This window comes from Heterobasidion irregulare (assembly GCF_000320585.1).
Source record: "Heterobasidion irregulare TC 32-1 unplaced genomic scaffold scaffold_11, whole genome shotgun sequence".
In the NCBI taxonomy this organism is placed as follows: domain Eukaryota; kingdom Fungi; phylum Basidiomycota; class Agaricomycetes; order Russulales; family Bondarzewiaceae; genus Heterobasidion; species Heterobasidion irregulare.
The window spans coordinates 1,051,950-1,074,377 of NW_009258207.1; the positions used below are offsets into that span (position 1 = coordinate 1,051,950).

Below are 22,428 nucleotides of genomic sequence, written 5' to 3' on the forward strand. Positions count from 1 at the left end.
TCTGCTATCCCTCATCACATGTGCATGTATGTAGACCCAAACCTAGAGTGTGCAAGTCCATCGAATCCGAGCCCATTCACATATGCGTGCCAACGCCTGCAAGAAGCCCTCTAAGCATCGATCCAATATCCCGCTCTCTTGCCAGCGACCCGCGAAGTGATGATACGCTTCGCGTTCTTCGCCGCCTTCGCCTGCTTCGTCGCGGCTGCAGTCTGTCCGCTGGCAGAGACATTGCTGTCGGCAGATGGGGCAGCCACAGCCACTGACTGGGCTGCGGTGGGTTCCACATCAGTGGAAGCAGTGACCAGGGTGTCGCTACCAGCTGCGCTGGAAGCAACCGCGCCGGCGGCAGGGGCCGCAGCGGTGGAATTCGAAACGGATGCGGCACCAGCTGTGGCACCAGCAACTGCAGCAGGCGCGGCGGAGGCAGTAGCGTTTGAAGCGGAATCTGCACTAGCTATGGCGACGCATGAACCGAAGGGACCCACGGGGTTGCGGCAGCGGACGATGCACGCATCGCCGTTAGGGCCACCTTCGCATGTCATGGCACTACATAGTATGACCATTCAACATCTGAAGAGCCGCGGAAAATCGAGATCGACAGGATGCTTACGCTGGCATCTGGACCTCGAGCGGGAAATCTTGGGCCTTGGCCTGGCTGCGCCCGTTCCTGCCCGGCACTTGGGTGGTCACAGTCGCGGCGATGAATGTGTTGCCACCGTCGGCAGATACATCGCACGTGTAAGGACTGTGATAAAAAGAAATATCAGCTGTGAATGAAAGCGGTCACGAACATACACACCCTGCGCCATCCCCGTTCACTTGGTGGAGCGTCATCGAGACAGTCCCGTCGGCAGATGCGGTCGGAAGGCCGGCAGCGGACGCAGCTGTGACGGTAACACAATTAAATCAGCATACATGTATACGATAAAAAAGGAAGAAAGAAGTACCAGCAAGTTGCGCAGCGACATCATTGTTTCCACCCGCCTTGGTACGGCCACAGACACCAACTTTTCCCGAAGCAATTTCTTGATTCTTGATAACAGAAGTATCTTGTTCGAACGGATTCGCTTTCGAGCCATCGCGAGGGGTCGTGGCAATGATACCAAACCTAGAAATTTCGAGTCTCACTGTCAGCTCTATAACTCATGACCATAGAAAGTCATGCTCACCCAGCAGCGTTCACACCGTTAGCCCCGGTGACCGCGGTGATTGTACCGTGCGCGCTCGTCTGACTGACAAGAGATGCCGCAACAACAACAGATGCAAGGAGAGCGTTGAAGAACATTTTGCGAAGCTCGGAGGACTAGGGAATCGCGTAGTGTTATGCTCAAGGTAGTGAACGTCCTGATAGCAGAAGAGTGTCTAGCACTTGGAAGGTCCGGCCTGGCACACAACAAAGTGTCAGACCAAAATATAATGAGTTTTGCATAGGCATTACCGAGAGTAAGAAGATTAAAGGGGTGAAGAGCGGACCGGCACTCGAGAACTGTGAAAGAAGGCAAAGGATGCGGAGGATGGTTGAAAGCGATTTGGCTTAGCGTCTTTGCGAGACGTCTGGACTTCCTTTATACTCGTGAGGTTGACCCTAGTAAGCGTATCGAACACGGAGAGAATTCAGATTGCTCCCGGAACCAAGCGTTGGTACGGTCAATTGCACAGGAATGCACTGACCTCGTGTCATGTCAACCTGAAGCCTGTTCTCAGATTACTAGAGAAGCAGACGGAACAACATGGAAAACGTATAAATTTTATACGTACATTTGCCCTCAGCACTGACAGTTCGTAGTCCTGAAAAAAAGGACTACACTTGCGCTGACTTGATGCATGCAGGTGCGGCTTGACGGATCTATTGTCTGCCACGAAATCCGAGCTGCCCGAGGGGGTAACATGAAAATCGCAAGTTCGGAGACAGCTTCCGTCAAGTGATTGCACCTGTTCAACAGAACATCAGATATGATGAAGAATGAATGTTACCTGGTGACCAGTACAGGCTCTTTGAAAGAGGCACAGCACGAAACCTTCAAGTCATGAGAGCCTTGATAAGAGTGCAAAGGCCCGTGTGGACGTTGGCAGATCTGTATTTCGGGAAGGATCATTGGCATGTCGCAACATCCTGAATTTTCAGCGTGACGTTGTAGACCTCGGTACACCGCCGATGCGACTATTCGCTGTAATCTTTGACCGTCACTCCGACACCCATTTCTTTTGCACGTTCGACAACTGCAGCCGCAATCGCAACATCCTGGGCGCCGACACCAACGGATTTGAATATGGTGACATCTCCTACGTTCGAAAGTCGCGTGACCACTTCGTCATTCCTCTTCCACTTCCATTGTCCGTCTTCATGACCAATTTCTTGCACGAGCTGTCCGATCTCCACGATGTTTTCCTCTTTGATCCCAGCAGTGAGTAGCTCTCCGGCTTCGACAAGGCATGCTTCGCGTGAGTCGACGACTATCACTCCGCCACGACGCACAAGTTCAGTATCTATCTCATGCATCGATGGAGTGTAGCTCCCGACAAGGATGAGGTGTACACCTGGCCTGACCCACTCAGAAGGGAAGAGTGGCACGGATGAAGAGGTAGCCGTGCAGATTATATCTGCAGACGTGACAGTGGCTTGCAGGTCAAATAATTCCGACGAGATAGAGGTGACGCCGATCTTGAAAACTACAGATGGGTGGCGGGAGCGGAGGTACGAAACAAGACCCGTGATACGCTCATTAAGGGAGCGATTGACGATGGTGACTTCTTTCAGGGACTGATATGTCGTGAGTAGGAGATCTACGTGAGCTTGAATCTGCTTGCCAGCGCCAAATGCAACAAGCGTTCTAAATAGAGCATCATCAGGCGGGTGAAGCAGAGCTGTTGCGAGGGTGGATCCTAAGATGTTTCATTCGGCATGCAGTCAATGTGACGAACCGAAGTAGGTTACGAACCGGCTGCAGTGCGGAGTGCGGTCAAGTTGCTTGCGTTGACAATCGCCTTGGCGGCTCCCGTATCCTCATCGATAACCAATGTCGACCCAGGTAGACCACGAGAGGGACCCGTAGGAACGGATACGACCTTGATGGAAGTGCCAACTCCAGCGATTCGCGAGGGCATGAAGAGCGCGCGGAATTTGGACATCTCAATCCCAGACCTCTGAGGAGTGACAATGTTCTTGTTAGCAGAGATATAGAAGAAGACCTCGGCCATTAGATTCTGCAGCGTTTCGGAAGTCAATGCGGATGTCACTCTGTCCACGTCTGGACCCGAAAGTACCAAGAGCGACATGATCAAAGAGGGCAATGTGCTGCGATGTGAAGCCGACGATGAGAGCGAGAATCAAATAATTCGAACAGTTGCGGGTTCAGCGCACTTGCTCTTAGGTAGACAAGGGCGCTGACTTACTCGTGAAACTGCTTTTCTCCCTGATTGAATGCTTGGAGTATATTGAGAGTACGACAAGTACCTACCCCGCAGATTTTTAGGGAGTACTAGATCCTACTGAGATGATGATGAGGCCAGAAAGCGAGCAAAATCCAACGACGATGAGTGGAAGTAAGTGCTAAGGGCCGTTCTGACTCAAACCGCCGATATGTAGATAAGATGCATCTGCGCATAAAGATAAGATAAGGCTGCTCTCCAATAGGAAACGAGACAAGTGCCAAGTGGACATTGAACAATGCTTCGTAGGACGGAGGGACTGCATCCCGAGTACAGTTTCGAAGACTTTTATGAGGTACAACCGCAGTTTGAGTTCCGGGAAAGAGATATACGTGTGACTTCATCCTCTGCGCTTGGCCTCAAGATGAATGGTGATCGTCCGCGTACCCTCTCGCGATACCTGAGCGCCCCTGTTCAAGTGCACTCGGTGCATCTACGCCAACACGAGTCTCGAGTCCACGGAAAGTCCTTGACTGTAGAAACTCCCCTATCGTTCAGACCCAGTGAGCTGCTTGAAAAAATGAACGGGGGATCGAACTGACCTGCAGCGCTATCTCTTAAGGTCGCGACGGTGTTGTCTTGATTGCGCAGGATGACAGCGGATGAATTCTCAATAGCACCTGGCTGCGTGTCATCGTCTGAGTATCTTGATGAGCGAAAGTGCGTAACATTAGAGCTAATCAATACATACTACCATAGCGCTTGGCATGACGATACTTCCCTGTGACCAGCGAGAAGACAGGCTGGTCTGGATCGTTCATGTCAGATACATTATCTTCTGCCATTCCATCTGTACGATATGGGTGCGTTTGCGAAGCGTCGTCCGAGTTGGAAAGCAGCCGGTCAAAGTCCAAGACATATTCTCCTGTCCAGACCGGTTCAGGCTGTAATGCGATCTGCAGTTCATATGGCGTTACTATCGGCCGGAAAAAATCCTGTGATGTTCCTAGTCAACAAAATTCGGGACTGAGACACAAGATGTTATTACCTTCGAATCGATGAGACTGTTCTCAGGACACGCAACCAGGACGAAACATTCAATTTCCATGAAATTGGCAAGCTTCGCCGGATTCAGCTTGCCTACGCTGATTGTGTATGATTTTTTGTGCGCCTGCTTCAGTATCCGACGGAGGTGGGATATAAGAGGCAGATATGAAGCTGTGAACAGAAAAGATCGCCATACGTATCGTTCAGCGTTGATGGTCATGGTCATCGAGATTTTTATACCACTTACAAATTCCAAGAGTCCCGATGAGGATACCAAAGACGTCAGCGTCTCGAGCTTTTTGTACGACGGCATATCGTCTCATGAGAAGCTTGTTCGTGCGAAGGGATTCGAGATGACTTTCTCGTGTTGCAGGATCGTAGCTATGCACCTGAAGGCGATTGAAGACAAAGGTTTCGAAGTCAGGGTTCCAAGAAGAAGAAATGAACAGATAAGGACATTGGACACACACAGGAGTAGATGAATGCGTCATAATTAAATTGGTGAGTCCTAGACTGGACGGTCCGACGTATAGAATTGTCACAAGACTGTGTTCTACGCCCCAAGCTCTGGAGTTGCCGTCGAGGGGATCGGGCGCTAGCGCTGTGCTTGGCTCGAGCCGATCAGGCATTTTTGAATATAATATATCTGACTTGAGCGCCGCACGAAGTGATGATACAATGGTCTCTTCACAAGGATGTCAAACACTAATGCAAGATAATTCGACTAGGCTAACTTACCTGCCTGATGTGTATAAGCGACATCGTGCTTGAACAAGAGAGTCCGGCTAGTTTCCGAGGGCGAGGATCTCAGTGATCGTACGAGGCTCTGAACACAGTCTGTTACATCGATAGACTTTTTCCCAAAAACATAGATCACAGGAAGTCGATATGTCCTGAAGCCGAGATTAACTCCGACAGTCAAGAAGCCACGGAGAAAGCAGTCTGAACTTGCTCATGCACGCGTGGCCGTAGTGTATTATTGCGTCGGCATCGACATGCTGGGCAGCAACATCATCAGCACAACAACTTTTCGCGACAGTGAAAAGGTTAGAGATGATGAAAGCTTGCAACAGAAATGAAGCATGCCTGCCGTAAGAGGTATCCGCCAGCACATATAACTCGCGACCATCCCCAATTTTTTGCTTTAACAAGCGGTAGATGGGAACCGAGTGTTGAAGTAGTTCGTCTGGAAATTGGAGAGCTATCTGAGAGTTAACAGTAAGATTAGTTTGAGGATAATGGTGCGATCTCCTACTCGTTTGTAATCGCCGGATAATATTTCCTTGGATGTGCGACTGATTTCATAGTACTCGGCAAGCTCAGATTTGGGTATGTACCCCGCAACCTGCACTTCCGAAGAATCTAGAACGACGGGGCGCGAGATGGCCTCCTCTCCTGAGGACGAGAAGGGGTGGCTTTCTGTCATTGGCAGCTATGTCAAATGTTCGTAGCTGGAAAATGGAGACAAAGTGAATGGGTGGAAAAGTATGAGAGAGAAAGCAAAGGGATGTGCGTGGAACTGTTCTGGTGCACGATAGGGAGTAGCTGACAAATCCTGCTTTGCAAACTCTTCCTCTCTAATTTCTAACCGCTTGTAGCCCAGTGTAGCCCTTTATACGAGTGTTCGCGCCTTCCTCTTTGCCAATCAAAAGCATCGTCGCTCCAATTGCCATGTAACGTTTTTCACGTTAGCCTTCTCTGTCTAGCTCCGAGGCATGCATATTCCGTTCACGACAAACACGTGTCGTCGGGGCACTCGGATCCCTCATGTTCTATATGCACCTTTGCTGCGTGGAGCGAATCACGGTCCGAGACGCCCATTTGTCCAACACGCTGTTAAAGCTGGCAGGTGTAGGTTAATTTTAGAAATTACAACTCATCGGTCATCGGCTGAGCCTGAACAAGCAGCGCATCTCGTTGTTGGTCTTCATCCCTCTTTCCCATGCGTTGCGGCTTTGCAGCTCTGGTGCTTGGAGCTGGGTTGATATCGTTGAAGTATCATGGTGTCGCAGCTGTTCAACAATGTCGGTTGCAAATATCAGCGAACACCAATGGCGGGAGCTCAGGCACACCGTCGTCGCCGTCGGCAAGCACAACGGAGGCAAGTAGTACCACAAGTACCTCCCCAAGTAGCAGTCCCTCTGCTCTCCCCCCATTTCAGTACGGGAAGGCGCCGGTAAGGGGAGTGAACCTGTGAGCTTAATTTCAAATAAATCACATCGAAAGCAGCTAAACGCTCCAAACCGTCCCTAGTGGGGGATGGTTCGTACTGGAGGTAGGCGGTCTCTGCTTGTGCACCCTCTTTACTGACTACATACGTCACCGAAGCCCTGGATAACGCCTAGCATATTTAACAATACCAACAATACCGCCATTGTCGATGAGTACACATTCGGCCAATACCTAGAAGGAAATGTCGCGCTCCAGATCCTGCAAGATCACTGGAACACATGGATAACCGAGTCCGATTTCATAGCCATCAATGCAGCAGGCTTGACCCATGTTCGGTAAGATAATCGCTATATCTGCGCCGATGGCTCATTTTTCAATTGCATTCGACCCTGCAGGATACCCGTCGGATACTGGTCCGTTCCGACAGGAGTCTCTGTTGCGCCTTTTATCTCGGGCGCATGGCCTTATCTCCTGCGCGCTCTCCAATGGGCCCGGAAGCATTCGATCTATGTGATCCTCGACCTCCACGGTGCACCAGGCTCTCAGAATGGATACGACAATTCTGGGCAGCGGACCAGCAACCCAGTTTGGGGGGTGAATCCTGAGAACGTGACGCGTACACTGAACGTGTTGAGCGTCATCGCCAGCGAAGTTGGGGGAATGGTTGATATTATTGAGTTGCTGAACGAGGCCGCGGGATTTACTGGCGGGAGCTGGCCTGCGACTATAAGAAGCTTTTGGCAGGATGGGTACGTTGTGGTGCGAAATGCGACTGGTCCAAATGTGAAGGTGATGATTGGAGATGCATTTTTGGGTGTTCAAGTATGTCCAACTTTCGTCTAGAATGTGGGCAGCGTGACTGATCGGATGCTGCAGAGCTGGACGGACTTCTTGACATATCCGAGTGCGCAGGGTGTTCTCATGGATTATGTATGTTTTCTATGTCATCCGTCATTTATATACTTGAACAATCGACTCCACATCAGCATGACTATCAAATATTCAGTGTCCCAGAACTTTCTCGCTCACAAGATCAACATGTCGCGGTATACATTTACCCCTACATTTCTCTATGATGTTTGTTCAGCTCATGATACATGATAGTTTGCGTGCACTCTTCTTCCAGGTCTTCAATCATTCGCAAATTCCAACCTTTGGACCTTGACGGGCGAATGGTCGACGGCCATCACCGATTGTGCATTGTGGCTCAACGGACGCGGAGTTGGCTCCCGCTGGGACGGGACGTACGACAGCACGCCGGCATTAGGATCGTGCGACGGGTTCACTGGTGACTCGTCGAGCTTTTCTAGTTCCTACAAGGCTTTTCTCCGCAAGTGAGTCTCTCTTCACTGAAAGGTCGAATGACCGAGGCATTGACACGATGCATTGGTACAGATACTGGGAGGTTCAGGTAGAGATTGGGGAGAGTTTACAGGGATGGGCATATTGGACGTGGAAGGTGGGCCCCGCCTACTTGTTTGCAAGCAATTCGAGCTCATGAATTGCCCTGCTGATCAGGCAGAGAACGCTGACGAATGGAGTTACCAGAAAGGCCTTGAGGGGGGGTGGATCCCGATGGATCCTTCTGACAGGTTATACCCGGGTTTATGTAGTGGGAACAGCACGGGAGATTGATCACTTGAACAGTGTTATCTGGTTTAGAATGTAGTCGATAGATTTTTATTTCGGGACCATCCCTTGAATTATTCATGGCAATTGGAATTGTTTGCTCTAATACTGAATTCTGAGTACTGATCAGCGCGCTATAGGCCTTTATGTCGCAATTGTGATGATGTCACAGTTATTAGCTAAGCTGCCAGCTAGAACACGAATGGTTTGCCGTCCGCGCAAGTGCCAGCTTCAATTCCCATCTCTCATGTCTTCAGACGACGCTCTCCTCGACCGTCTTCAGTCCTTTGTCTCGGAAAACAGGCGCGGTGTGCTCATTGCCGCCGCTGCCGCTGCTGCAGTCATCGCCATCGGCGGTGTTGCATACTACAACGGGGCGGCAGGAGGGGATGACGAGGAGAGCCTCAAGTCGGACAAGAAGAAAGACAAGAAAAAGCAAAAAAAGCAGAAGAAGTCGGTGAAGGATAAGGACGGACCCATCTTAGAAGAGAGAAAGCCTAAGGGAACTGAAGTCTCCGATGACGGTGCGCTCAATTCCCCTGACGCGCCTCGTTCTCTGATCCTGTCTCGCACAGAGGGTGTCGCCTTCACTGAAGTGCAACTTGGCTCTATGTCTGCAGAGGTGAGTCATGGTGAGTGTACGTCTCTACCATCTGTATTCACCGTAGGATAGGATCGGGTTGGAGCCGCCGCCTCGCTCAAGCTCAAGGGAAATAACGCGTACCAGGGTCGTAAATTTGCCGTTGCCGCCGACTTCTACTCTCGCGCGATAGAGGTATCTCCTAAACCAGAACCAGTCTTCTACAGCAACCGCGCGGCATGCTACATCAATATGTCCCCCCCAAAATTCGATCTTGTTGTCGAGGACTGCGACAAAGCGCTCGCGCTTGACTCGAAGTATGTGAAGGCGCTCAACCGGCGCGCAACTGCTCTTGAAAATCTCTCCCGGTACGAGGAAGCCTTGCGAGGCGAGTAAGTCTGTGCTCTTATAATGCGCTGAGCTGATAGAATCCGGTGTTGCCGTAGACTACACTGCTGCTACAATTCTCGACAAGTTCCAAAACGAGGCGGCTTCTCAGGCTGTTGAACGTGTGCTCAAGAAGTTGTCGGGCGAAAAGGCGACGGAGATTCTCGCTGTATGTAACGGCTATATCTCAGCGAAAACTACTGACAATATTCTGCATCAAGTCTAGGGAACCCCGTCTTCCCTCTTTCACTTTTGTATCGGCCTATTTTGCGGCGTTCCGTCCACGTATGGGATATGATTGATTGACTCCTGTCGATTTTCATTGATGTCTTGACGTCACTGCAGGACCACTGCCCGCCCTCCCAGAAGAGCCGTCCACTGGAGACAACACTCTCATCATGGCGTTATCGGCACTTGAGGCGTCAGACTATGCTCATGCGTTGACGCTCGTCAATGAGGCTCTTGAACAGGGCATCTCATGGAATGTGGGCAGAGCGGAAGCACTCAACCTCCGCGGTACCTTCAAGTGAGTGCCCTCGATCAGCCTCATACTTATCATGCCTGGACTAACTGATCATTTTACGCAGGTTCTTGACAGGCGATATCAATGGCTCGAAAGAGGACTTGAACGCGTCAATCGAGCTGGTCCCCTCCTTAACGCAGAGCTGGGTCAAGATTGCTAGCGTGCACATGGAACAGAATGATCCGGTAAAGACCTTCGAATGCTTTGAGGAGGCTATCAAGCACAACTCCGAGGACCCAGATATCTACTATCACCGCGGGCAAGGTATGTGATTTCCCTTTCCCCGCCGTCTTTGCTCACTGTCTGTGCCTTAGTTCTTTTCATCATGAATGAGTTCCAACAGGCCGCAGAAAACTACACCAAGTCCACTTCGCTGGATCCCGACTTTGTATTTTCGCATATCCAACTGGCTGTCGCTCAGTACAAGTCTGGGGACCTGGCAAAAAGCATGGCGACCTTCCGGAGGACACTTAGAGAATTTCCTCAGAAGAGCGAGCCGCAGAACTACTAGTGCGTGTAGTTCTTCTGATGATGATGCTGTGTATTGTGTCAGTGCTGACATCTTGGAACACCGAATAGTGGTGAGCTTCTGCTGGACCAACAGAGGTTCCAAGACGCGGTGGAAAAATTCGATCGTGCTATCGAGCTTGAGCGTCTAAAGTACGGTGCCTTTTGCCTTTTTCTCTCTGCGAGATGATACTGATTATTATATCAGGACGCCAGTGAACGTCCTTCCTCTTGTGAACAAGGGTCTTGCTCTGTACCAATGGAAGCAAGATAGCGGCGCCGCCGAGCGATGCTGCCTTGAAGCCTTACGAATAGATCCTGAGTGTGAGGCTGCCATTGCAACCCTCGCGCAACTCAGCCTGCAGCAAGGGAAAGTTGACCAAGCAGTACAAATGTTCGAGCGGCAAACGAAGCTGGCAAGGAGCGAGCCCGAGCTGGCCAACGCGTTGACATATCAATATGTTAGTCCCTTACTCATCATTAATCTCACTTTCGCGGCCATGACATTGAGTGCTGACTGAACGGTGTCCTTAATAGGCTTCGTATGCTCAACTGGAATTTATGAAAAACTATCCGGAACTTGCAAGCCAGCTGAGCCAGCTTGCGCGGTCGATGGTCTGAAGACTGCATACGATCCTGGGATTTTTGCATAAATAGAGTGATACTTATGCCATTATCGACTCCTCCCGATGTGCCTCACGATCCGTAAGCCAACCATATCGCTGGTGTGGTCTTCCGAGAACGGTCACTGGGTGCAGTTGAGGGTCTATTCTTGCGTTATTTGCGTCGCTCACTTTCTTATCTACTTAACGCCTACGCCATTACATTGTCCTTATAATCCTATGCCGAACGCACTTCTCACAGGTAACATGACGTGCTATCAGGAATAAGGTCAAATGCATGCACTCAGTGAAATCTTCCTAGACGTCTGCCGGGCTCGGGTAAGTGATCGCTCATGCCGGTAATTCCTGCAAGAACCTGACATTGCTGACGAATGTGTACTGAAGCAGACAGTCACCTTGAGAATTTTGGGGATTGTGAACTTGTTGAACCACTCAGTGGTCTTTGTCTCCGCAACATGTTTCAAGGTCTTACAACGGATCTTAGGTTCGGAAAAATACTTGTTCGTCTGACCTGGATCCGAGTTAGGAGCAGTCATCGAAGATCGTGTGTTTTCAATTTGTCTCATAGTATTACCCTAGTGGGCCGCCATTATCGATTGGGCTCGAGGTTCAGCTGAAGGCGTGTGGATTTGTCGCGATTCGCACTTTGAATGAGTATACAATGTATTCTGCTGACATGGATTACTGGAAAAGGCGAAAGAGGGGTTGAAAGAAGTTGGGAGTCGATCGGGCATTCGATCCCCCAACGCCGAAGCCGCATCAGAGCTTACTCTGCATGTTCGAAAAGTATAAAACAGTTTCTGTTCTCTGCTGAGTACCCAAAAACTCTGAACTCTAAGACTCCTACTGCAGCGAAGAAATACTATGTCACGTATACTCGTAAGTTAAGTTTCGTTACATTCTGGCCACATTCTTACGCTCTTCCTCTGCCCAGGTTACTGGAGCGTCAGGGTTTCTCGGATCTGTCGTCGTAGATCAACTGCTTGCGGCTGACTATAAAGTTCGAGGGTCCGTTATCTTTTTTTTGCTCCAATTTTCAAACATTCATCGAAAGCGTCCGACAGAACTGTTCGATCTTCCAAAGCTGACCGCGTCAAGAAAGCATACGCCTCTTTCGGAGACAAATTTGAGATCACGGTTGTTGACGATCTAGCCACTTCTGATCTCACTGCGGCTTTCCAAGGTCGTGTGTTTTTCAAAATGTCATTGGTACTTTGCTAATTGCCCTGTTTCATGCCGCCGTAGGCGTGACTGCCTTGATTCATGTTGGCTCGCCGCTGGCAGGTTCTGCTGTCGCAGAAGAGGTCTTGAAGGTCTGTGTCAAATTATATCGCGAATTAATCACAATCAAGATGGTTATGTCCTCGTAGAGCGCTATCTCTGGAACCGAGCGCGTTCTCGATTTCGCCGTCAAAGCTGGTGTCAAGAAGGTTGTCGTCACTAGCAGTGTAGCGGCCATGACTCAGCCCAGCGACATGTTTGTTGATCGCACCTTCGACGAAACTGGTGCGTTGAACTTTGACATTTCTTTGCGGACTCATCGACCTATGAGATGCATCTATAGAATGGAACCCTATGACATATGAAGAGGCCTCAAAGCCAGAGGCTAGCGGTTTCGAAGTCTATTGTGCATCCAAAAAACTGGCTGAAGAAGTTGTGTGGAAATTCGCTAAGGAGCACCCGAACATCGACTTCGCCACTGGTCTGTTGCCATCTTCCTGGCGTGCTCTAACTCCTGCGTACTAACAGCCGTGATTTTAGTCAACCCCTCATTCTTGTATGGACCCTCAGGGCGAGGACAAGTCCTCGATTCCCCTGCCAATGGCACCAACGCTATGGTGTACGCGCTCATCAAAGGGCCCAAGGGACGGCCGATTCCCAATCAAGTCCTTTTCCCAAATTTCATCCACGTCGCCGATGCGGCAAAGGCCCACGTTCTGGCCCTCGCAGCCCCTCCGTCTAAGACGCCCAAAAGACTGATCGTAAATGGAGGAAGTGTCACTTGGAAGCAGGCGGCTCAGTATCTTGCTGAATCACGTCCTGACCTCAAGGACAGACTGCCTGTGATTACAGGTGATGAAAAGGTTCCGGAGGTGTGGGCAAAGTTTGATACTAGCAGCGCTGAGCGCCTCATAGGGCTAAAGGACTACATAAACTGGAAGGAAACCATCAGCTCCACTATAGATGACATTCTGGAGCGAGAGAAGGCGTTTGGGGTTGCAGTGCTTTAATAGACACTTTCATGCTTGTGTAGAAGCTGGGGAGAGTACGACGTCAACAGTTTGCTCGTGCGCACAAGTTACTCTAAGAGCACGCGGAGCAGTGCTGTGTCTGGGTGTTAACATTTCTGGCTGGCATGCAACGAAGATGGAGGAGACTGAGTTGCAAGAGCGGCAGGATGTCAAGTCGTGGGAGGTTGAGTTGGATCATTCATCCAAAGCCCAGAAACAACCAGTTTGCAAAATATTTAGTGTGTTTAAAGTGCCTTTAAGAATTAGGAAAATTTGTACCGAGTCAAGACTTCTCCAGCCTTCCACCGGAAGCATTTCGGTCTTGTTTTTGTCGCGATTTCTGTGCCGAATGTCATGATTTATTGATACATATAATATAACGGTCAAAGGGTCCAAGCGAGCACATACGCCCATTTTGTTCCGATAGCACCATCGCTTGGAATTAGAGTGCCCAGGGCTTCTCGCTCCGGTGATTTCGTCTTAAATAAATGTATCGGAGTATTAGCACAACGAGAGCGCCTTCCAAAAGGAATCCTGCATTCGTAAAGTGGCCAGTCGGGTATCCAGGCGCTTCGCTGCTCTTATAAATATAAACACCTTGAACACTCTAGGTCAAGCTGAATCCCTCTCAAAAAATGTGCAGATTGCCTTACCGATGATTTGACCGATCTGCCCGATTGACACATTGAGAGGGACTGCCAGTGTTGAGGCCGCTGTGTTTCGTAGGTTGGCAGTGAGCCAGCTCAGCAACGGCGGAATGCTGGCGAAGGAGAATGATACAGCTATGCAGAGGATACCATACCGAGCTTTGAAGGAAGTTGGTGGCAATGCACCTCGACTTCAAGGTAAGACGGTATGGAACGTAGAACGAATTAGGCCGACGCACCCTGTACAAGGAAACATATGCCTGCGATGACAAGCGATATGAAGGCCATCCATGACCTCATCTCATACCTGTCTGCCAGCCAAGCGACGAACACAGTCACCACAAAAGCAGCTGCATACGGTGGGACTGAGAACAGCTGGGCGTCAAGACCTTCGTAACCTAACCCCGACACGATCGTCGGCGCAAATAAGGATATGCTCGAGAATGGGACTGAGATCGAGATGTAGATCAAGTAATGGAGATAGAGCCGCCAATCCGTCAACGTCTCCTTAGACTGCTCCCAAGTAATTTTTGAATGGCCCAACGAGGCGACTCCTTTGAGTCGGTTGACTGCAAGTGCGCGTTCCTCTGGTGAGAGCCACAGTTCCGTCTCAGGGTAGTTGGGAAGGATCAGGACGGCGGCTACTGCGCATACACAAGAAGGTGCACCTTCAATCAGAAAAAGCCAACGCCATCCCTCCAGACCACGGACACCGTTGATATGGCCGACGCCAAACGCAATAGATCCGCCAAAAGCACCCGCCAGGGTCGCGCACGCAAGGATGAGAGCGATGCGTATCGCACGTTCATTCGGACGGTACCAGATCGTGAGGAAATAGACCATCCCAGGAAATAAGCCCGCTTCGAAGGCGCCGAGGAGAAACCGGACGGCTGCAAGCCCGCCAAAGTTTGACACAGATGCAAGTATCATTGTCAAAGAGCCCCACGAAAACATGAGGAAAGCAAGCCAACGTGATGGACGATATTTTTTGAGCATGTAGTTGGATGGTGTTTCGAATAGGGTGTAGGAGACGATGAACAGAATGAGGGCTGTGAGGTACTGTTCGTTAGAGATCCCTAGTGTTTGGACTAGCGAATCTCCGGCATTGCTATTGAGTAGTTTGGCATTGCCCTTCAATGTATGAATTAGTTCACAGTTTTGATTGAGCACAACACAGCACAACGGAAGGAACGAACAATGTTGGACCTATCAAGAAAGCAAAACAGATAGATCGACATGCAAGCAGGAATAATCCTGAGATCAATGCGCTTTACTAGCCTAAAGATGGCACCTGTTAGCTCTCGTTAAATCAGTATGTTGGTATCGAACCCACTTCTTCTCTGCTTCAGGATCTACGATATAATCCTTATCATATACCAGTTCGCCAAGGCTTGGTATCTGCTTCTCAGCGTCTTTGTGTAGAAATGCCTTGTTCAGAATATCTGGAGGAGGTTTGGACATCTCGCCTACAACGATCTGGCCAATCACTGAATCCGAGAGATGCTAGAGGGAGATGAAGGAGCGCATTGATAGTGTATGGAGTACTTATAACTTCTTCATGCACTTAGTGTTCAGGTCCCGCTTATATTAGACTATCAAAAATGACCAGATGACGGCCCTGGTGGTTGGAAAAATACGTACTGCACTTCGGACCGATTAGTCGGAAGCAGGGCCGATGTCGCATATCCGGAGAGGTGATAGGTCAAGTGAACGAGTTGTATAAGCATGTGATGGAGGACGGATCTCGTCGACAACCAGAAGTGAGCGTGGAGGAAACCACATAACTTAAGAATAGATGTCCGGCCCAAGAATCAGAACTCACACGACATACATCCACATCGTATATCTACATCTCCATGAACCCGTTGATCCACTATAGTCATGTAAGGAGAAAGACACGCACCCCAACATCAAGATTTTACATATCTTCCAACCCGATGCCAAAATAAATTCTCTTCACTCTCGCCTTCTTTGGCCCATACATCCCTTGTTGTCCAAATATCCAGAGATTCGATCCACAAGTGCGTCGGGCGATCTAGTCTACACCCGTCAAACGCTTTACTCCAGATCGGGGTCCAGAACCTCTGCCACCAGGCCACATCCGCCCGAGGACTGAGGACATGTTCGTAGAAGAGCAACTGGCCACCAGATCTCAACAAATTGTCCACCATGGCCGACAGAACGGCCCTGGGCTCTGGAATGGAGCAAAACGAGAGGATGGACACAATAGTGTCTACAGAATTTGGACCGCCGAGAGCAGACACGATGGAAGGGACTTCTTCAGCTCCGTAGGCCAAAATCACAAGTGATCCCGAATTCTCGTTATAGCCGGAAGCATTGGCCAATTGACGGATGGCGTCATGCATCAGTGTATTTGGTTCCAGGGCGACGTATTTAGTGACGCTGGCACGATTGAGATAATTAAGGAGATGTCCACGTCCTAAGAGCAGAGAGGAGATCAGTAGAAGCTCAGAATAGAGTCAAATGTCACCGACCGGCACCGACGTCTAATACGGTCCCGTACGCATTGTTAGGAACCAGACTTTGTTTTGCATCCCGACCTCCTTCGTCGACCAAGTCTCCGAACGTACGCCACACGTGAGACATAAATACCTGTGATATTGTCTGAGGGCGTAAGAGTAAGGATGGTGATCGGAAAATAGCACGAATTGTAGGAAGGAACGCGACGCTAATCGCATATCTGAAGTCCACGACCAAACCAAATGCTGCCGATAACTTCATCTGTGCGTTCGGACGGCTCTCAGAATATTCGATGTGATGGCAAGAGACTTGTTGGTGTCCTCGATGCGAAGCCAGGCTGATCCTGGCCATTTATAGGGCGTAGTTCCCACGCTCGGTGTGGGCGTAATGACGAATTTCCCATGGCGTCCTCCTTTAGTGTCCTAACATTCCGGGTGCCCAACGTCCGTCGTCCACCACAGGCAGCGGCACTCACCTTGGGGGTGCACCTTTTGTCGGGAGGCATAACAAATACTCGCATACGCCGACGAGAGCGCCATCGTTGACAGCAGAGACATAGGACCATCACAGTATAGCTGTTCCTCTAAGGCCTGAGGTGTGCATCATGAACTTTTTTGCATGGCCTCTTACCCATTCATCATCGGTTCATAGGAGAAAATATCCCACAGAACCACGCTTGTCATGTCTTCCTCCTCCGGTATAATCCGAACATGCAACCAAATATGGGCTGCGTTTCTGGCTGCTGTCGGACGTCTTGACAAGTCGCTTTCGCCTCAAGACACCCTACGCCGCCTTCAGAACCACTCCTGGTCGTATTCGGATCTTGTTTACGCATTCCACATTGTCCTCGCTACCTTCTGGATCACCATCATGCAGTTCCCAGCATTCCCCCTCAAGCTCGGCATCCCCGTGTTATACGCCGTTCTCCTCCTCATCCCATTGACCTCCCAATTCTTCTTTCGGTTCATCCCGATCGCAGCCTGGCTCCTCACATTTTACTCCTCTCGATTCATCCCTGACGAGCACCGTCCGGCCATCTCCGTGTCCGTGCTCCCAACACTGGAGTCTGTGCTGTACGGTGCAAACATTTCGGACATCCTGACTCGTTTCACGCACCCTGTTCTCGATGTCCTCGCCTGGCTCCCGTATGGTGTGATACACTTCACTTTCCCCTTCGTCGTTGGTGCGTTTCTATGGCTGTTCCGCTCGAAGGAAGCTCTACATTTCTGGGGCCGCGCCTTCGGTTACATGAACCTCATCGGAGTCATCATCCAGATTCTCTTCCCTTGCGCTTCACCTTGGTACGAAGTCATTTTCGGGCTGACACCCGCTGACTACTCCATGCTCGGCTCACCTGGCGGTCTCCTACGAATCGACAACATCTTTCACTCCCACGGTTACACCATCACGTTTTCCAACGCACCAGTCATTTTCGGTGCATTCCCGTCGCTACACTCCGGATGTGCTACCATCGAAGCACTGGTTCTCTCCCATTTCTTCCCGCAGACGACAAAATACGTTTGGACCTACGCAGGCGTTCTGTACTGGGCCACGATGTACCTCACGCATCATTACCTGGTCGACGTGGTAGGGGGATCATGCCTCGCTATCGCATGCTTTTACTGCTTCCTCCCTGATGAGCTGCGGGGAGCAGGTGCGACCGCGTCATCCACCGGTATCTCAAATGGTGCAACGGGCGGACGGTCGAAGTATGAGATCTACGATCTGGAGTCGCGTGGAGGACGGAATGGAGGGGTGGACACGACGGATTTTGAACTCTCGAGCGAAGCATCAGACGAAGAAGATATTGGGATCGCGTATCGCTCGCCTGCGATCATTCCTACGACTCCTGCCTCGGCGACGCCTTTGATCGCAAAGAATCAAGGTCAGGGACGAGGGAGCATGAAGCAGCCGAAAGGCGCCCCGCCTCGGCGGAATCACCGTCACACAGCAAGCATTGCGAGTCTGATCCGGGCAGATGACCGGGTGGAGGATGGGTGGAGTCCAATAGGAAACAAATCGTTCGTGTTCCCTCCAACGCCAACGCGTGCTGAAAGGGATGTGGGCGCGAAGGGGTCATAGTGGGTACCAGTGTAGACATAGTCACTACTAATTGTGTTAATCTGCCCTTTTTTCTCCGACAATCTCATCTCAGGATTGGAGCGCAAACACTTGTCTCTATTGCATCTTTCTCTTTCTAGTCTCTCTTTGTGAAGTCTTTATTTGCATGGCATATCTTGATCGTGTCGCTTCCCTCCCTCTGCTTATTAGTGGACTGACTGTGGTACAGCTGGGACTGACCATGTCTGGAGCAGAATTGGATGGACGTCATGCATCGCTAACATTCCTTGCTAGATGACAGTGGATACATATATACCGTTTTTCCGATCCCGGCCTCCAAGCATGTGAAGCAGAAAGACATTAGATATCTAGGAATCTACTTTTCGAACAATGGCTGCTGCACACTTGCTGTAGACTCTATTAGCACCTCAGAATTTTAGAGTTGTGTGCGACCATAATTTTTAGTCGTACAGAGGGCCCTTCTTTGCTCATCGGCATCAGCAAACCGGGAAGTGTCTGTACAGACCTGGACAGACGTTTCAGAGCCCCAGATGCTCCTAGCAAGTCCCCAATTAGACAGACACATGACTTCTGGCCAGGTGTCTGGACAGACATGTCCAGACGTACCATTTTTGGCCAGATGCACCATATACGGAAGTGATTAGATAATTGTCGTTAGTAGATTGACAGCAAAAATCAACCTGCACTAACGGGGATTGAACCCAGAAAATCAGAAACCATTCACTGGCTAAAAGCAATGTTAGTACCAGAATCATCCACTCCACCATATGGGCTATGGTATCCTGTATCAACAACCTAGCTATATTGAGCCTTTTGAGACTTAGCAGAATTTGGGATGCCTGAACTTAGTGAGGTGTCATGTATTTTCACATTTTTATTACTTATTCATGAGGAAAAATGGAATATAATACATCATTTAGAAGCTATGATTCAGGGGAGTAGCCCAACACTACTATTAAGCTGATACATAATAGATAACACCAATGAGAGTCTATCACATTATTGGAGCAATCTTCTTCTTAGCTCTTGTCTAAGGCTAAATTGAAACAAACTGAAGCAGCAATGATATTATAGAAGATTATAGCTTTTCAGTGGTGTACTATAGTTCATAGTTCTACTCATGAATTAATGTGGAAAATGCAAAACTATGGGCACCTTCAAAGATTTTTGATTAATCTTTGAAGTCTAAAAAGTATAGATATATTGGCTTTATTGCAGCTTATATTTTTGAGGTATATGGTGAAGTGGATGATTGTGCATGGGTTTGTATATTAGGCTTTTGGTTCAAGCCCCAGTCTGTGTGCATATTTCTTGATTTTTTGGACTGTGGGAATCTTACATACACTGCCTTCCGAAAATGTGCTAGTCAGCTGATTGACAGTGCACCCTTATTTGGCCATACACAGCCAGATGTTCCCAGATGACCTAAGCATCTGGGAGCATCTGGGGCATCTGAGGCTCTGGGACCCGGCTATGGTTTTGCTGATGTGCCATAGCCCTCTACTAGGTCATTGGAGACTAGATCATTGGAGTTACAGCCTGGTTCATGTTGGCCATAGTTCACAACCCAGATATTTAGAGAAAAGCTCAAGCTGAGATGGATAATGATGTTAGATGAGATTGGTTGCCTATATTTGCAGACTATGAAAATCTACCTTATATCCAGGCACTGATAAGAGAGACTCTGAGGTGGAATCCTATTGATCCTCTAGATACATGTTTCCTTAATAGCTAGCATATCCTGCCCAGAATGTTTTATTGATCTAACTGCTCATATTAGGAATGCAGCATTGATCTACACAAGTAATACACCAATGCTAAGCCCAGTCCTTTCCCAAAGAGATCTAATGTTGAAGTTTCAGGATGATTGGTATGAAGGCTATTTTATCCCTGCTAGCACAATTTACATTGACAATATGTGGGTGATGAACTAAGATCTAGAAATTTAGGATGCCAATGTACCAGAATTCAAGCTAGAACACTATCTTGACAAGCAGGGAAGGCTTGTAAAAGCACCTGTGGACACAAGGGACAAGGGACATATCATATTTGGCTTTGGAAGGAGGTATGTAGGCCTTTGCTTTATTGCTTCCCACTTTGCTGACTAGGACTATGTGCAGATGATTCTTTAGAATATGCATTGAAAGACATCTAGCTAACAACTCCCTTTTTATTAACATAGCATATATGCTATAAATAGGCCATCTGGAAAATGCCCCTCTTGTATTAAACTCTAATTATTGATAATTTTATAAAATTTTACTAAAATAGCATTAGCAATTTTTTGCTTACCCTCCCTTTATTTTAGAGCTAATTATAGCCAATCAAAGCTAATTAGTTGGATAGATTTTTGGAAAAATAGAATCTATTGTAGTGTCATTATTTCTTGCTATTACTACAATCTGTAACCTAAAGATATTTATAGAGGTCACTATTTGAATATCTAAAGCTAAAGTCTTACCTTATAAAAAACTTGCCCTTGGCCACAGTTGAACTTATAACCTTATAACTACATATACTTTGAACAGATGCTCTAAGCCACTCAGCTATAAGGTTTAAAGTAGTATCTTGGTAATTCAAATATATTGACATAATTTAGGCAATCTTAATATTTCTGATCTTATTACTTACTCATTTTTGATTTATTTTTGATCAATAAATATTCAAAAATCAGGGCTTTTATGATCTCAATTTATGTACCAAATAAGAATATAATATACTAAATAAAAATAAAGAATACACTCTCTATAGGATAAGAAATATTCTGATGCTCACATAATTTGGATTTAGAGTCTGGATTATTGTATTTGAGCTGTAGATTTTGAGTAAACTCTAGAATTATAATCAATATGGTGTTTATTACAGATTTGATTATAAAGATGATTATGGATAATTATTTATAATACATCCTAATTATCTTAGATAAGCATTATCAATAATTAGGTATAATTTGGATCTAATATGAGAGAAGGGTTTTCCAGATGCTAGAGGTTGTCTTAGTGTTGTGCTTGGCACTTAGAGATGCCTTTAGTATATCAATGCTCTTACCTAGAATCTATTGTAGTGCCTATAGGAAATATTGTGTATAAGGCATTCAAGAGGTCTGCTAGTTCTACTATTTTGACCTGGTGGATATCTAGTGAGTTTCTATAATCTTGATAGCTGTAATAAATAGACAAACACTATTAGAGATAATGACAGGTAGACTCTGGCATTCCAAAGCAAACACTCCATTCCTTCCAACAATGGTGGTGACATTCAACATCAGGTTGGTATTGGCAATGACCAAGCCTGCAAAGAGTGGAAGTGAGCAAAGCATAGGGGGTGCTGATTCTCATGGCAATAATACTAACAAATGATATGATGGCTGGTGCTAGGTAGTGATGAAACCTGGTGAGCACAGTGAACATGATAGAGACTAAATCAGTGCCCTTTTACACCCCTCTAGGCACTCGGGAGCTAGACTTGGTATGTACAGCTTAATAGCAAATGAAAGGAGGCCAAAATGGTGAGTAACCCACATCCTGTCCACTATAAATCATTATGTGCACCAAGCTCTGTTTACATGTTTTGGTATGTCCACATGGCCTTGATAAATCACACATGAACTATGGAATGTGTGATTAATAAGTGAACAGAATCCCTATATAGAGGGCGACAGTGAAGAATTGTGGCAAAACTCCGCCGGCTAATGTCGCGTGTTGTCGCTTATGCTCGCGTGGGCCACGTAAGAAACCACGCGAGCGAAGCGAGCGCCATGACAAATTTGGCGAGCGGAGCGAGCTGTCCCTTCAGCCACCCGGCAACCTCGGCAACTGGAGCGGGCCATGTCTCGGCAGCTGTCGGGGTTCCACACGGCATCCCGGTCTGCCCGGCAATGCCAACAACTGGAGCAGGCCGTGCCTCGGCAGCCATCGGGGCTCAAAATGGCATTCTGGCACCCCACAGGGAACCTCACGGGGGAGCCTCATAGGGCAGAATCTCATAGGGGAGCCTTATGGGCAGAACCTTTCATGGAATATGAAAAGGGAGCCTAATAGGGAAGCCATATAGGCAGGATCTGGCAGAGGAACCTTATAGGGGAATCTTTTGAATGTCATCTTGCAAAATCTCATAGAGGGGCCTTATAGGGGAATCTTATAGGCAG

General features: G+C 48.5%; 10 protein-coding genes across 10 annotated transcripts; 5 read left to right on the forward strand and 5 right to left on the reverse strand.

Annotated features, from left to right (window-relative positions):
- Positions 1-110: 110 nt before the first annotated feature.
- Positions 111-1,539, reverse strand: HETIRDRAFT_480825 (uncharacterized protein; the record flags this gene model as incomplete). The annotated part of the gene is made up of 7 exons (XM_009553256.1): positions 1,442-1,539; positions 1,173-1,386; positions 951-1,111; positions 803-887; positions 614-748; positions 320-549; positions 111-262 (listed from the first exon to the last, which is right to left on the reverse strand). Exons 2-7 carry the CDS (start codon positions 1,286-1,288, stop codon positions 111-113), a joined length of 879 nt encoding a protein of 292 aa, XP_009551551.1. The 5' UTR covers positions 1,289-1,386; positions 1,442-1,539.
- A 625-nt stretch (positions 1,540-2,164) lies between these two features.
- On the reverse strand, positions 2,165-3,279 carry HETIRDRAFT_328456 (uncharacterized protein; the record flags this gene model as incomplete). The annotated part of the gene is made up of 2 exons (XM_009553257.1): positions 2,165-2,886; positions 2,943-3,279. The coding sequence occupies 2 exons, from the start codon at positions 3,277-3,279 to the stop codon at positions 2,165-2,167; spliced, it is 1,059 nt and encodes a 352-aa protein (XP_009551552.1).
- Positions 3,280-3,791: 512 nt separating this feature from the next.
- Positions 3,792-5,845, reverse strand: HETIRDRAFT_329093 (uncharacterized protein; the record flags this gene model as incomplete). The annotated part of the gene is made up of 9 exons (XM_009553258.1): positions 3,792-3,919; positions 3,975-4,070; positions 4,124-4,367; positions 4,421-4,590; positions 4,667-4,808; positions 4,890-5,104; positions 5,158-5,312; positions 5,368-5,624; positions 5,675-5,845. The coding sequence occupies 9 exons, from the start codon at positions 5,843-5,845 to the stop codon at positions 3,792-3,794; spliced, it is 1,578 nt and encodes a 525-aa protein (XP_009551553.1).
- Positions 5,846-6,361: 516 nt separating this feature from the next.
- HETIRDRAFT_53154 (glycoside hydrolase family 5 protein) lies at positions 6,362-8,226 on the forward strand (the record flags this gene model as incomplete). Its single annotated transcript, XM_009552875.1, has 9 exons — positions 6,362-6,612; positions 6,673-6,694; positions 6,748-6,926; positions 6,987-7,413; positions 7,468-7,521; positions 7,578-7,637; positions 7,696-7,925; positions 7,987-8,050; positions 8,110-8,226. The coding sequence occupies 9 exons, from the start codon at positions 6,362-6,364 to the stop codon at positions 8,224-8,226; spliced, it is 1,404 nt and encodes a 467-aa protein (XP_009551170.1).
- A 241-nt stretch (positions 8,227-8,467) lies between these two features.
- Positions 8,468-11,105, forward strand: HETIRDRAFT_156777 (mitochondrial outer membrane translocase receptor, subunit TOM70; the record flags this gene model as incomplete). The annotated part of the gene is made up of 10 exons (XM_009553259.1): positions 8,468-8,744; positions 8,907-9,188; positions 9,247-9,356; positions 9,409-9,472; positions 9,533-9,713; positions 9,775-9,974; positions 10,025-10,220; positions 10,290-10,370; positions 10,426-10,678; positions 10,755-11,105. 10 exons carry the CDS (start codon positions 8,468-8,470, stop codon positions 10,836-10,838), a joined length of 1,728 nt encoding a protein of 575 aa, XP_009551554.1. The 3' UTR covers positions 10,839-11,105.
- A 567-nt stretch (positions 11,106-11,672) lies between these two features.
- Positions 11,673-13,094, forward strand: HETIRDRAFT_442094 (uncharacterized protein). Its single transcript, XM_009553260.1, has 7 exons — positions 11,673-11,719; positions 11,775-11,848; positions 11,905-12,023; positions 12,086-12,153; positions 12,211-12,346; positions 12,405-12,542; positions 12,602-13,094. Exons 1-7 carry the CDS (start codon positions 11,705-11,707, stop codon positions 13,069-13,071), a joined length of 1,020 nt encoding a protein of 339 aa, XP_009551555.1. The 5' UTR covers positions 11,673-11,704; the 3' UTR covers positions 13,072-13,094.
- Positions 13,095-13,513: 419 nt separating this feature from the next.
- Positions 13,514-15,179, reverse strand: HETIRDRAFT_174726 (major facilitator superfamily; the record flags this gene model as incomplete). The annotated part of the gene is made up of 5 exons (XM_009553261.1): positions 13,514-13,668; positions 13,725-13,904; positions 13,958-14,849; positions 14,915-14,996; positions 15,052-15,179. 5 exons carry the CDS (start codon positions 15,177-15,179, stop codon positions 13,514-13,516), a joined length of 1,437 nt encoding a protein of 478 aa, XP_009551556.1.
- Positions 15,180-15,628: 449 nt separating this feature from the next.
- Positions 15,629-16,460, reverse strand: HETIRDRAFT_328108 (uncharacterized protein; the record flags this gene model as incomplete). The annotated part of the gene is made up of 2 exons (XM_009553262.1): positions 15,629-16,158; positions 16,214-16,460. 2 exons carry the CDS (start codon positions 16,458-16,460, stop codon positions 15,629-15,631), a joined length of 777 nt encoding a protein of 258 aa, XP_009551557.1.
- Positions 16,461-16,638: 178 nt separating this feature from the next.
- HETIRDRAFT_460872 (uncharacterized protein) lies at positions 16,639-18,716 on the forward strand. The gene is made up of 2 exons (XM_009553263.1): positions 16,639-16,794; positions 16,851-18,716. The coding sequence occupies exon 2, from the start codon at positions 16,881-16,883 to the stop codon at positions 18,279-18,281; it is 1,401 nt and encodes a 466-aa protein (XP_009551558.1). The 5' UTR covers positions 16,639-16,794; positions 16,851-16,880; the 3' UTR covers positions 18,282-18,716.
- Positions 18,717-19,905: 1,189 nt separating this feature from the next.
- cyp89 (cytochrome P450 monooxygenase 89 like-protein) lies at positions 19,906-20,477 on the forward strand (the record flags this gene model as incomplete). Its single annotated transcript, XM_009553264.1, has 4 exons — positions 19,906-19,999; positions 20,124-20,203; positions 20,231-20,346; positions 20,414-20,477. Coding segments are annotated over 4 exons (354 nt in total), but the record flags the coding sequence as incomplete, so codon positions are not given.
- Positions 20,478-22,428: the final 1,951 nt, after the last annotated feature.